The following is a 13,458-nucleotide window of genomic DNA, read 5'->3' as shown; positions in this document are numbered from 1 at the left end:
CACCGGATTTTTACGAGATGGGTCACACTGAGGTCACCTTGCATACGGATAATATGTCGGGGGAATTGCTTGCTGGAAGGAAGCAATTCCAATAAGTAAACTTTTTCTAAATATGAATAAATTAAAGAATTTTCTTCAGAAAAAAGTATATGTACATAAGTTTTATAATGAGAACTATCCATTGAGTTATAAAAAACATATGCATTATTATTTTTTTATTTGAGGTTTCTTATGACTTTTAGTTTTGGATTAATGGGGCTTTATTCATAAAAAAAGGGGGATTTTTAACACTTTGAACAATAACTCAAAAAGGCTTTCACCAATGTCCATGAAACTTTGATGAGTTGTTTATATCTGTTGATTTAAGCTCCCTTTCAATTTTTATAAATTTCAGATTTTACATTTCCGTGTTATGAATTTTTATGCTTAAAAAGGGGGGGGATTTTCCAATTTTGGACAATAACTAACACTTTCACAAAATTTTATGCAACTTTGTTAAATTGTTTATATCTATTGACATAAGCTCCCTTTCCATTTTTATAAATTTTAGATTTTACTTTTTCTTAAGAAATGAATTTTTATACTTATAAAAAGGGTATTTTATGCAACTTTGGTGAATAGCCTTAAGGTGGTACCTAACACCTGAACTAAAATTAATTTGGCTCGTTTAATTTTCTTAAAATTTTGACAAAGTATTTACTTTGACCCTTTGACAAAAATATAAAAAAATCAAAAAAATTGAACCAACCGTTTAATCAGAAAAATTACACTGATTACAGATTATATAGCAGTTTGACAAACACTCATTTTGATCATTGAGAAGCTTAATATTCCCTTAAGAATACAACGTCATTTAAACATTCTGCTGAGTTATCTCCCTGTAGTGTTAGGTACCACCTTAATAGTGCCAAATTTTTTGTGCATTTTTATTTATTATTTTTTTTTTTGGGGGGGGGGGGGGGGTATTTGACAGGGCTCACACTATTTCTAGTTGATCATATAAATTCATTTAAAGCATAAAAGACAAGTTAAAAGAGCTACGGGCGTATCATGCGCTAAAGCGCAGCCCTTTATTTTATATTGTTGCACTATTTTTTTTTTAGACAGCTGATAATGGTGAGCAGACATTTGCTGATACTTCAACTATTGGTAGTGCTTCTACTATTGAGACTATGAAGGTACTTAAACCTAGTAGATGTCGAGATATTTACAATAGATTGCAGCAATCTGAATAAATTCTTATTTCTTCACAATTCAAGATTTGATAACTTAAATAATAGAAAAATTAATCGAAATGGGAATTTGTCAAACTCAAAGGGACAACAACCCATCCAGCGAGTAAGAATAAATCACAGGAAGACACATCGGTCTTCAATGAATAGTGATAAACCATCACACCAAGAGGTAGGACGTAGCCGGCCCTGAAACCTTTATGTAAACTGGTTCAGTGAAATGGGCTTCTTTCTAGACTTCACATACCTGTCAACTTTTGAAAATGCCCATGGGGGTTTTAGTGCGCGACAACAATTTCAAAGGTTGCAATTCTTTGCGATGACTATTTTGCGCGTGCTGTTTTGTGGTCTAGAAAAAGTGTCATATTTGTAAGATGAGCGTACATGCCTTTTTCTTAAGTTTATTTGCATGATTCTAGTTATTATATCAGTAGAAAATATGAACATGTAGCTGTAAGACCAGGAATTATTTTCATGTGTAAGAATACTAAATAGTTGTTGACTTTTCCAATTTAAAATTATACACAAAGACGGACCAGCTTTATCAGGTTGGGAACAACACCTAGGGATACCCCCTCAATGTTAGGACATTAAAAACCACTTTTTTTTCAGTACAAATGAGTACATGTAGATCATAAGATGTATAGTTCTTTGGGAAAAGTGTCTTCAAGTAATATGAATGTGTGCTCATTTGTACATAAAAAGTGGTTTTTAATACCCTAACATTGAGGGGGTATCCCTAGGTGTTGTTCCCAACCTGATAGACCACAAAACAGCACGTGCAAAATAGTCATCGCAAAGAATTGCAACCTTTGAAATTGTTGTCGCGCGCTAAAACCCCCATGGGCATTTTCAAAAGTTGGCAGGTATGTTATCACAAAAAAAGATCAAAGGAAGAATCCACAAAATTGCGATAAATATTGTTATTCTTCTTTTCAGGCCACAATTTTTTCTCACAGGCAGAGTTCTGCCTGAACAGTTAAGATTGAAACTTATTTTGGTCAAAAAAGCTGTCATTGATGTGAAAGCTGTCAAAACGCGTTAAAATGTTTTTAAAAAAATGGTCATTTATCTCCAAAACTGTTAAGCAGAATATGATGAAACTATGTATAATTGTTCAATAGGCTATGAAGGTGGAATTGATGGGAAAAAATAGTAAGAATTGTCGATATTTTGGCAACCATTTCGAAAGATGGGCTACAGATGGCTACAAACTCAACATTGTCTTTTTTCAACAAAAATTGATGTTTTGGCTAATTTTATGATTGTGAACAACATGCAGCCATCAAAAATGACCAGTGGCAACATCAACTATAGCTTGCAATTCTAGTTATGTTTGACATTGTTGCAAATTCAAATATAATATTAAGTCATATATTAAGTCATTATGACAGATAAATGTAATAAAAATTTATTAATTTACTTTTGTTGGGGCACTTTAGGGCTTGGTACATGGTGTGGATTGAAGACCATGGGGTGACCCCTGGATGAAAGTGTTTTTTTTTTTTTTTGTGATTGATTCTGTATTCACTTATTTACTCCATATCATTTAATTTTCTCACATAATATTTAGAACATAGCACATAAGCAACTACTTTTCAGGAGCCTAGAAAAATAGATGATCTCATTGAAGCATGCAGTTTGAAGCTTGATCCGAACATATCAATTATCTCAATCCTGCGTGAAGATGCTATTGACACCCTTCTTGTGGAAGTTGCCCGTTTTAAGCCTGGATCAAGGTTACATATTGAGTTTGAGGCGGAGGATGGCTGTGATGGTGGAGGGTTATTGAGAGAGCTTAACAGCCTTGTCTTGAAACAGTGGGAGAAATCTTCTCTCAGCAATGGTAAGAGCAGAACTGGTTCCAAAATCCTCAACTTCAGGTTGATATTCTTCTTTTGACCTTTTTAACTGTATTAAAGCATATTAATAGACCTTTTTAACTGCATTATAGCATATTAATAGACCTTTTTAACTGCATTATAGCATATTATATAGGCCTTTTTAACTGTATTATAGCATATTAATAGACCTTTTTAACTGTATTATAGCATATTAATAGACCTTTTTAACTGCATTATAGCATATTAATAGACCTTTTTTAACTGCATAATAGCATATTAATAGACCTTTTTTAACTGCATAATAGCATATTAATAGACCTTTTTAACTGTATTATAGCATATTAATAGACCTTTTTAACTGTATTATAGCATATTAATAGACCTTTTTAACTGTATTATAGCATATTAATAGACCTTTTTAACTGCATTATAGCATATTAATAGACCTTTTTAACTGCATTATAGCATATTAATAGACCTTTTTAACTGCATTATAGCATATTAATAGACCTTTTTAACTGTATTATAGCATATTAATAGACCTTTTTAACTGTATTATAGCATATTAATAGACCTTTTTAACTGCATTATAGCATATTAATAGACCTTTTTAACTGCATTATAGCATATTAATAGACCTTTTTAACTGCATTATAGCATATTAATAGACCTTTTTAACTGTATTATAGCATATTAATAGACCTTTTTAACTGTATTATAGCATATTATATAGACCTTTTTAACTGCATTATAGCATATTATATAGACCTTTTTAACTGCATTATAGCATATTATATAGACCTTTTTAACTGTATTATAAAATTGAGAATGGAAATGGGGAATGTATCAAAGAGACAACAACCCGACATTTTATCATCAAAATTATGGTTTTTAGTAGAGTTAACCAAGTCAAATAGACATATACTCCATAATGTTTCCTCCCATTTTCCTCAGCATCTGTAAATCACAGCTGCAATGCAACGCAGGTGCAGAAATCGATTGGTCTTGTTTAAGCATAGATGACTACATGAACCTATGAAATCAGTACCTGCTTACTCAGAAAAACATCTAATATTCTTTCTGAAATTAAGCAAAGAGTCTGCTTATTTATAGAGTTAAGCAAGTAGCTTCAATAATTTGTCCTTAAAGCATATAAATGATGCCATGATTTTTTTTTGGACATTAGCTTCTGGTAGCGGTTTCTCCATAAATGCTTCTGCCTTAGACAACCAGGACTTTCAGACCCTTGGACGCTATGTTGGTAGTACAGTTGCCCAGGTATAGTTCTTTTCAATACGACTTTGATATGTTGGTACTTCTTGATTTATAGGACATGAGTTGAATAACATTTCATTATTCATGCCCAATGAAGTATAGTTCTTTGTAAGAAGAATTGGATAGTCCGTTGAATTGCTATAAATAAACATGAATAAAAAATTCAACTTGGCTCTCCAACATGTCTTAGTTTTGGGTAATACTGTGGATTCATTTATTTTTGTGTGTATTAATTTTTGTGGATCGCTGAAAATATGCATATTCGTGGATCTTAGATTTCATGGTTTTGCCAATCTCTGTTTACAAAGCCTATTGAAAATATGATAGTCACTGGACATTTGAATTTCGAATTTGTGGTTCACGAAACCCACGAAAATTGGTATCCAACGAACAATAAAGATTCCACAGTAAACATTTTTCCAATTATCATTTCATCAAGCTTTAGAATTGATGTAACTTTGTTGTCATTCAGCAACCTAACTTCTGACTGTCAATGCCTCTGATATGTGACTTAGATAACCCTGATGCTGAAAGTCGAGCAGCATCATACTCAGGGTCATGCATTCATTTTACAAGCAGTATGAAGATGAATTATTTTTTTAACAGTAATGTGCTGTTATCATACTTGACAATTTCATTAATATCAGTTAATAAGAAATTCAGAGACATCATGACTAAATAAATGTGGCACTCAGAGAACAGAATTTTGAGGAAACTGGTAAGAGATTTATTAATAATCTGCAGAGTTTTGTATTTCATCATTTTGAACAATAATACTAGGAACTTGTAGGAGGTATACAAAAATTATTGTATAGAATAAGAATTTGGGCAGGATAGTCAGAAACCAATTATAACACTATCCTAGGGGTTAGTACATGTTTGTACTTCATGTGTTTAGCACTGCACTACAAGGCTAACATTCTATACTACTAATTTTAGGGCACAGTTGGCTTGCCTGTATTTACAGAGCCTTTAGCTAAGTTTATTATTAAAGGCAGTCTAGGAGAAGTGACAAAGCAACACTTTGAAACAAAGGAGCAGCAACAGTTAGCAGAAAAGGTAAAGAGGGGGTATATAAAGAATTTTTTTTAGATTCTATTGTAATTACTTTCTGTATAGGTAAGAAGTTCTGACGTGGTAATTATAAGGGTAAATATTTCTTCTTTAAAATGTTTCACAGTGGTTACTTGTTCTTGTGAGAGAAAAAGTTTTTTCAGAGGTCACAAAGTAATATCTCTTTGGTTCCCACATTCTGGTAGATTTTGAACAGCTCTGATATAAATATCCACATTCTTTCCAAATTTTCATATAAAATACTTTTTTTTTGGAAAGTGTCATTCTTTACACCAACTGGCTACAACCATTCTTGGAAGGCTGTTAATTTATAATTGGAGGTATTAGTATTTACATTCTAATGTTACCATGGTCTTTTTACAGGTTCTGAATTGCAAATTAGATGAGATAGATGACATTGTGGATAGGCTTTCAATTGGTTGTTCGAAGCCTTCCTCAGCCCTGTGTGAGGCTGACAGAAAATGCTGGCTCCGAGGCCTCTACAGGAGAGATGTGCTGTCCATGCAGTTGCCTGCCATCATGGATTTTCAGAGAGGCAAGTTTGTTAGTGAGATTTATATATATGGTCTAGCATGACGGCTGCAGTGCAGGCGATTTGGTGTCACGATATCACAGTAGCATGGGTTCGAATCCCGGCGAGGGAAGAACCAAAAATTTGCAAAAGCAAATTAACAGATCTAACATTGTTAGGTTGATGTTTAGACGAGTTGTATATATATATATATATATTATATATATATATATATATATATATATATATATATATATATATATATATGTGTATACAACTCGTCTAAACATCAACCCAACAATGTTAGATCTGTGAGTTTGCTTTCGCAAATTTTTTTGTTCTTCCCTCGCCGGGATTCGAACCCATGCTACTGAGATACCATGACACCACAACGCCTGAATTGCAGCCGTCCTGCTAGACCACACAACCACCTGGGCTTCACAATAATAAAGCTTTCGATGGCCATGTGTTACCTTTCCTCATCAGTTTTAATCTAGCTGCGTACTACAGTACATGATATATTAGGCATGGAGAGGAGATGCATGGATATACATATGTGTATATATATAACTGATGTGGAAAGTTAACACCTGGCCACTGAAAGCTTCATTTTTATGAAGCCTAGATGTTCATGAGGTGTAGCGGGACGGCTGCAGTGCAGGCGATTTGGTGTCACCATATCTCGGTATCATGGGTTCGAATCCCATCGAAGGAAGAACAAAAAAATTGTGAAAGCAAATTTACAGATCTAACATTGTTAGGTTGATGTTTAAACGAGTTGTATATTTTCAGATATATATATAGGGTGGAGAAGTCTTAACTTGTATATATATATTATATAGGCGTAAAAAATAATTTTCACATGTGCAGATGTATATATTCATTAAATAAAATAGTGAAATAAGTTAAAAAGTTAAGTTGAATGGAACTGTTAACTATTAACTTATTTTACTATTTTATTTAATGATATATATATTGTGTACATGTTGTATCTACTTTAGTCTCCTGAGGTAGATTCATGGTATACTGCCATCTTGGATTGTACAATCACAGTACAAAATCGGTCTAGTTATTTGCCTAAATCTGCAAATATGGAGACAGATTTGCAATTCAATGGGTTAGAATGTTTTTTTCTATTTAAAGGAAATTTGTAAATTAATTGTATTGTACAAAATACTTTAACAAATATCATTTTTTGTGGTTTTAAAATCATTTTTTTTCAAAATGAGCCATTCAAGGGGAGATAACTCTTTTAGTACAAAATTTATACTGGGCTAATGGGAATTTTTTTATTTTTACTTGTAGCAAGAAATCAAGTTCGGTGACACCATGTTTTCTTTTTATTTTCTTAAAACATATTATGAAACCTTTCTTCTTACAATTTATTTCAAAATTCTTTTTATGCACACTATTTTTTCATGAACAAACTAACCAAATTTTGGCAATTTTCAAAGACTCAAAGCTTGAAAAATAGCACAGTGACCCCTACTTTTTATTAAATTTTTGAAAAGAGCATAGTAAAATCTTCATTTTGGCAAATTATAAAAAAAAAATGTCTCAAATAATATATACTTGTGATCTACCTAGCTGCACAAAAGAATTCACTGAAACTCTCTGAGAGTCTGTCTCCTACTATTTTATATTTTGACATGTTTGATGACTGTGAACTTAGGGGTTTCCCATGGCAAAACATGAACTCCACTATTAAAGCCTATAGGTTGTTCATTTTGCAAATGTCTATGCAACAACTCGTAAACTTATCTTCTGATTTCAGTTTTATAAGACCACAAAAAGTTATGTTATGAGGTCTGTGTTTGTTGTTGTCCATTGACTTGAGTCTTTTTCAAATTTCAACACAATGTTCCTCGTGACAATGTGAACACAAAAAAGGGGCCCAAAAGGGTGGAAAATCAAATGCTGTTTAAAAGTAGGGTTGTAATATATCATTGGAAAGGTAATACTTTACTAAAATTATATTTTTGAGGATCCCAACCTTTTCTGCTGTGCAGAAAGATGTCAAAAGGGTGAAAATCAAAAATTGTTAAAAAGTGGGGTTGTAATATATTAACTTGTAGATTACAAAAATTAAATTTTCAAGGATCCTGACCCTTTCTGCTGAGAAAAAAGGAGCCCCAAAATATTTTTTTTAAAGCAGTGTTGTAATAAATCATAGCAAAAGTATAAAGTTATAGATAATAAAAAGGAAAAATTTGAGGATCTAGACCTCCTTTCCATCGAGAAAAATGGGTCCAGAAGTGTTCTCACTCAGACATCCAGTTGGCATTTGCAGATTATTTCTAAATTTCAGTGTTGTTTTTAGCACACCTGGCCAATAGCCTATGTAAACTTTTGCCATCACTCTGCCTCTTTCTTCCTTTGTCTTAAACTTTTTCAAACGTTAACTCCTCTGAAACTACTAGGTGGAATATGATTAGCCTACTAAACAAAGTTGATAAACTCCCATAACTCCTGTCAAAATAATTGAACAGTGATGATGTTGGAACTTGTCCAAGGTATTAGTGGTAGTAACATGTGGTATAAATTTTATAAAATTCAGTTGAGTAATGTCAGCATGAGAGCTCTTACAAAAGTGTGATAGACAGACAGACACATGGAGGCTAGCATTGCTATGTCCCTGTTCCGCATTACCGCAGGAAAAAAAAAGAAAGCAGGTGGTATGACTAATATTTTATTTATTTTTTCTTTCCAGGTCTGCAACCATTCCTCTCAGTCTGGAAATCAACGCCAGAGGCAGAGGAAGCTGCATTGCATTTTTTGAGCCTTGACCTCATTCCCAAAAAAAACCAGAACGAGTTCTTAGAACTCTTCAAGCTAAATAAGTATGGTGCATGTGGTTCTCAGCTGGCAAGACAAGAGGACAAGGCATATGTCTATTTCAAGTCCTTCCTGAAAGATGCGTTCGCAGGGCTTGCTTTGTGCAAATCAGAATCACCACGTAGCGACTATGAGCCTGCCAAGGAGGATTTGCAAATCTCAGCTGAGGAAGTTTTGCGCTTCTTCACCGGCAGCACCATGGAACCTCCAGGAGGATTTTATAAGCCAATACTCATCCACTTTGATCCCAACTTCAAAAGTCCAAAAATAAGCACCTGTGCGCTGAATGCAACATTCCCCTTAGATTTAAAAGCACAAACTCGAAAAGCTGGGGAACGTTACTGCAAGTGGATGGTAATGGGAGATGGGTTTGGTCTTAGTGACTGAATAGTGAGATCTTAACCTTTACAGCAAAATAATTGCCATTTGATTAAAGAAACTTTATATTATTTTTTGTTACAGATTAACACAAAAAATGTGTTTCGGTTTTTTGATAGATGCTTTTTGGTGTGGAGAAAAAGATAAGTCAATCAATAATCAGTGTAACATCCTTTGATGTATACATATTGTATTGCAGTACTCATTGAGTCTCATCAGAGCACTACTTCTGACTATTTGTTGCCATAAGCAAGTAAATGTATTTTAGAAGTCGGTTACAGACTCCACAATTAAAGGTGGCATTAATTCGTTTGAATTTCAGTTGAACAGTTTTTGTTTGTGTTAATTTATGTATGGTGTTTATATATTATGGTTTTCTCGTAAGTATTTCTGATTTACTGCTGAAAATGAAGGCGTAATTTGAAGTTTATTTTTGTCCAGGCCTTTTATAGTCCAGTCAATTGAGCATAAATTTGACCTTAACCTTAAAGTTATTGCAACAGAAGATTTTTTAGTTTTAATCTTTAGCATATTATACCCCAAATATACACAGAAAAAGTCAAACAAGATCTAATTTGTGGAAGACTAAAAAATCACGATTTTAATATTCCTATGGAGATTTGCATTGAAAATGAGAGATAAGTCTGCAAAAAAAAAGGAATATCAATACAAATTGGAACAAAATTATAACTTTACCGTTTCTATTCATCAGAATGTATTGATTCTTGATATTTTAGCCGTCTATATAGAGAATAACAAACAGCTCTAAAAGTGTTTTCATATCTTTAATCAAGCTACAACCAAGATTTCAAAATTCATTAGTTGACCATTTATTAATTTTTTCAACTTGTCATGGTAAAGAATATCAAACTTCATAAAAATAATTAAGCATATATTCTTCTTTTTGGGCTTTAAAGTTTCTTTAAACAAAGAAGTTGCCGAACAAATATAATTTACAGAAATAAACCATACCAAATTTTCACATTATTATTTCAAAATGGTCATAAAGCAACACATTTGCTATTTCTTTAATGAAAAATGTGCAAAAAAAAATACCCATAACACTTTGGTTTTGTGCATTTCATGAGCAGAAGATTATATAATATAGTCAAATAAGAACTTATAACCCCGTCAAAGTTTCATACTTTATGTGAATTTTAAGAAAATCAACAAAAAATTGACAACAAAAAAAGACTTGTTTTTAGTTATCTCCCCTTTCCAATGTTAATTTCCATAGGAAATTAAAAATGCTGATTTTGAGCTTTCCTCAAGTTAAATTTTATGGGACTTTTTTCTGTTTATATTTGTGGCTTAATGCTATAGATTAGAACTAAAACATTTTCTGATGCAATTAGTTCGAGGTTAAAGCTTAATTTGACTGGACTAGTATGGTACATTGTCCATTGGTAAACATCTACATATTGATCAATTGTACATTGTAATCTATTTTTGATGCACTCCACCATCAACTTCCTGTCTTTGCTGGAATTGAGTTTTTTTTCAGTGAATGAGATGTTTTATGGATAACTTTCATCACAAACAAAAAAATAAAATGGAATGATATCAAAATTTGATACATAGCTTCACATTCATCAGTTTCATGAAGTAAGCCATTTTAATTTTACCATAAGTAACAAAGTTGCGGAGGGTATAATGTTTTTGACCTGTCCATCTGTCTTTCATCACTCTCTCTGTCCGTCCTTCAGTTCTGTTCTCGTCATCACAACTCCTCTGAAACCACACAACAGAATTTCATGAAACTTTGAAGATAATAAGGATGTAGATGTGCATATCTACAGGAAATTTCGATTCTATTTTTTTTCTAGGAGTAATGCTCTTTAACTTGTAATTTTTGCCTAAATATACTTCTGCAACAGTTTGTCATCGCATTTCCCCTGAAACCACACAACAGAATTACGTGAAACTTTGTAGATGTGCATATTGACAGGACACTATGATTAAATTTTTTTTCTGGGAGTTATGCCCCTTTAACTTTGAATTTTCGCTGAAATTTAATACTGCAACAGTTTGTCATCACAACTCCTCTGAAACCACACATCAGAATTTCATGAAACTTTGTAGTTAATGAGGACATAATATGTAAATGTGCATATCCACAAGAAATATTTTATCAGTTGACTTTTGTAGAGTTATGAGTCTTTGACCTTAGGAATCTGTGAAGATTTTGTGTGTCCAGTGAGAATATGGGGGCGTGGGGTATGTGAGCATGCTCACAAAGGTTCTCTAACTGCTGTCCAACTTTGAGGGGGGATATACCTAGTAGTGCTAGCACATGACGGGCATCTTTCATGCTTCAGTTATGTTTACATTGCTTTACATTCATTTATGTTTTGATTCAAATTTTAAGAACTATCTGTTATTTAAGAAATAATTTTATTTGTTGGAAATTTTAACATGGCCTTGATATTCCCATTTAAGGTAGTTAATTAAGGATGATAGCCTTGCGCATCCAATCTGCGCAATTTGGAATTATTCATAACCAATATACTTTTGTTATGATTATTGGTACAAAATATCAAAAATAATATATTTGATTTGAAAAATACACGAATCATATTGAATTAATGCTTAATTTGTAAAATTGTACATTTTTTGGATTTTACAAAAAAGGGAAATAATTCGCATATATTGTGCAGGAGTGCCTTTGTTTTACTTCACTTTCCACAAAATATAAGCAATGGACCAATGTATTAATTAGTAATATTTTATAAGCATATTATGTAAGGCTACTATTCTAGAAAGTTCTTTGACTATATAGGTAACAAAATATTTATATTTTTGCAGAAAATTACTTTGAAAGTATTATCTCCCCTTTCCTGCCAAACACAAATTACTATATATTTTATGCTGTAACTTTTGACATATCAATTTTTATGACTCTAATTTGAAGCTATCTATTAAATCAACATATACTTAAAAGTTTGAGGAATATTCTTTGTCCTGTTTGAGAGTTATATCACCTTAGTTGTAAAATTTCGGTATTTCCATATCCAGGGTAAAATCAAGAATTTTAAAGGATGATTTCATTTATGTTAACTGTGACATAGGTTGTCAGAACTTAATTTTGTTCAAAACAAATATTACACCTAAAAACAAAACATGACAAGTGGGTTTATAATTCCACAACCAGTACCCTTGCTCCTTCTTTTCGCTACTAGGACCTTTCAGTTGATTATTAATGCATATGTAAAAGGTAAAAGTCCCAAACATGGTCCATTTTTAAAGCTCTGTATCTTTTAAAGTATATCCCTGACCCCAAAGTTTCTTTGCAAATTTTGATTGCTCATTGAACAAAGTTTTATTATACAAAATCTTGTTCACATTATATGGCAATGATCAAGACCCCCCCCCCAAAAAAAAAAACTACCTTAACCCTGAGCGGTAGTTAGTGGTTAAATAATGAATATAAAGGACCAGGTCATCTTAAAATGACAACAAATTAACTTTTTCAGGAAACAATATCTATATAAACAACACATCTTATTGTAATCCACCACAAACAAAAGTATTAAAATGCGCAGCTACGAAAAGTGGTTTATTGAGCATTTAAACAGAGTTTAGCCATAAAGCAATTACAGCAAATCATATTAGAATGCATTACTCGAAATATCAATCATATCACAATATTATGAGTTACATTAAACTTAAAACTTTTGAATGTATAAATGTTGTTTTGATTATCATTTATGTTTGAAGTTGTTATCTGATGTTTTTTTGAATATGCATTGATTTATAATAATAAACTGTACGGTAATTTCTATGTTGTTGAATTGATTTATATACATTAAATCCTTCAAGGCATAACATTTCCTTGGCTTCAATTTGAGAGTATGGCTGGCAAAGTGAAAAGATTGGTAATCAACAATTACAAAGTTTACCTCTTTATGGAACATCAGTTGAAAGTAAATCATTCAATTGTAAAATATAGTTCATACCCACGGTCCACCCAATTGTAGACAAAAAGCAAATTCTGCTCATGTACCACCCCTAAAGCATACATGATCCGATCATGCATAGTTGCTGAGATATGAACTCAGATGTAAATGTACGGGAAATGTAGGTCACAGTGACATAACTTTGTCTGGATGCAGATGTATCATCCCAATGCATGCACATGCAAGGTCAAAGCATGATCCTATAATGTGAATTGCTGAGATATGAACTTCGATGTAAACTTTAATGTAAATTAAGTAAGTCATTCATTCAAGCGGAAAATGTAGGTCACAACGACTTAATTTTGACTGGATGCTGATGTTTCATCCCTAGCGCATACATGTGCACGCAAGGT

The 13,458-nt window shown here is 32.5% G+C and overlaps 1 protein-coding gene across 1 annotated transcript; it reads left to right on the top strand.

Annotated features, from left to right (window-relative positions):
- The first annotated feature begins 962 nt into the window (after positions 1 to 962).
- LOC143047142 (uncharacterized) lies at positions 963 to 12,928 on the top strand. Its single transcript, XM_076220091.1, has 6 exons — positions 963 to 1,178; positions 2,835 to 3,078; positions 4,263 to 4,354; positions 5,291 to 5,410; positions 5,789 to 5,960; positions 8,647 to 12,928. The coding sequence occupies exons 1-6, from the start codon at positions 1,173 to 1,175 to the stop codon at positions 9,156 to 9,158; spliced, it is 1,146 nt and encodes a 381-aa protein (XP_076076206.1). The 5' UTR covers positions 963 to 1,172; the 3' UTR covers positions 9,159 to 12,928.
- The last annotated feature ends 530 nt before the right edge of the window (positions 12,929 to 13,458 follow it).

Source organism: Mytilus galloprovincialis, chromosome 10, assembly GCF_965363235.1.
Source record: "Mytilus galloprovincialis chromosome 10, xbMytGall1.hap1.1, whole genome shotgun sequence".
NCBI lineage: Eukaryota > Metazoa > Mollusca > Bivalvia > Mytilida > Mytilidae > Mytilus > Mytilus galloprovincialis.
The sequence above is the reverse complement of the archived record's forward strand: the minus strand, read 5'-3'. Positions and strand labels throughout refer to the sequence as shown.

Coding starts and splice junctions, on each gene's coding strand:
- LOC143047142 (XM_076220091.1), top strand. Junction 4,355..5,290: donor TTGGTAGTACAGTTGCCCAG/GTATAGTTCTTT, acceptor TACTAATTTTAG/GGCACAGTTGGCTTGCCTGT. Junction 5,961..8,646: donor CATCATGGATTTTCAGAGAG/GCAAGTTTGTTA, acceptor TTTTCTTTCCAG/GTCTGCAACCATTCCTCTCA.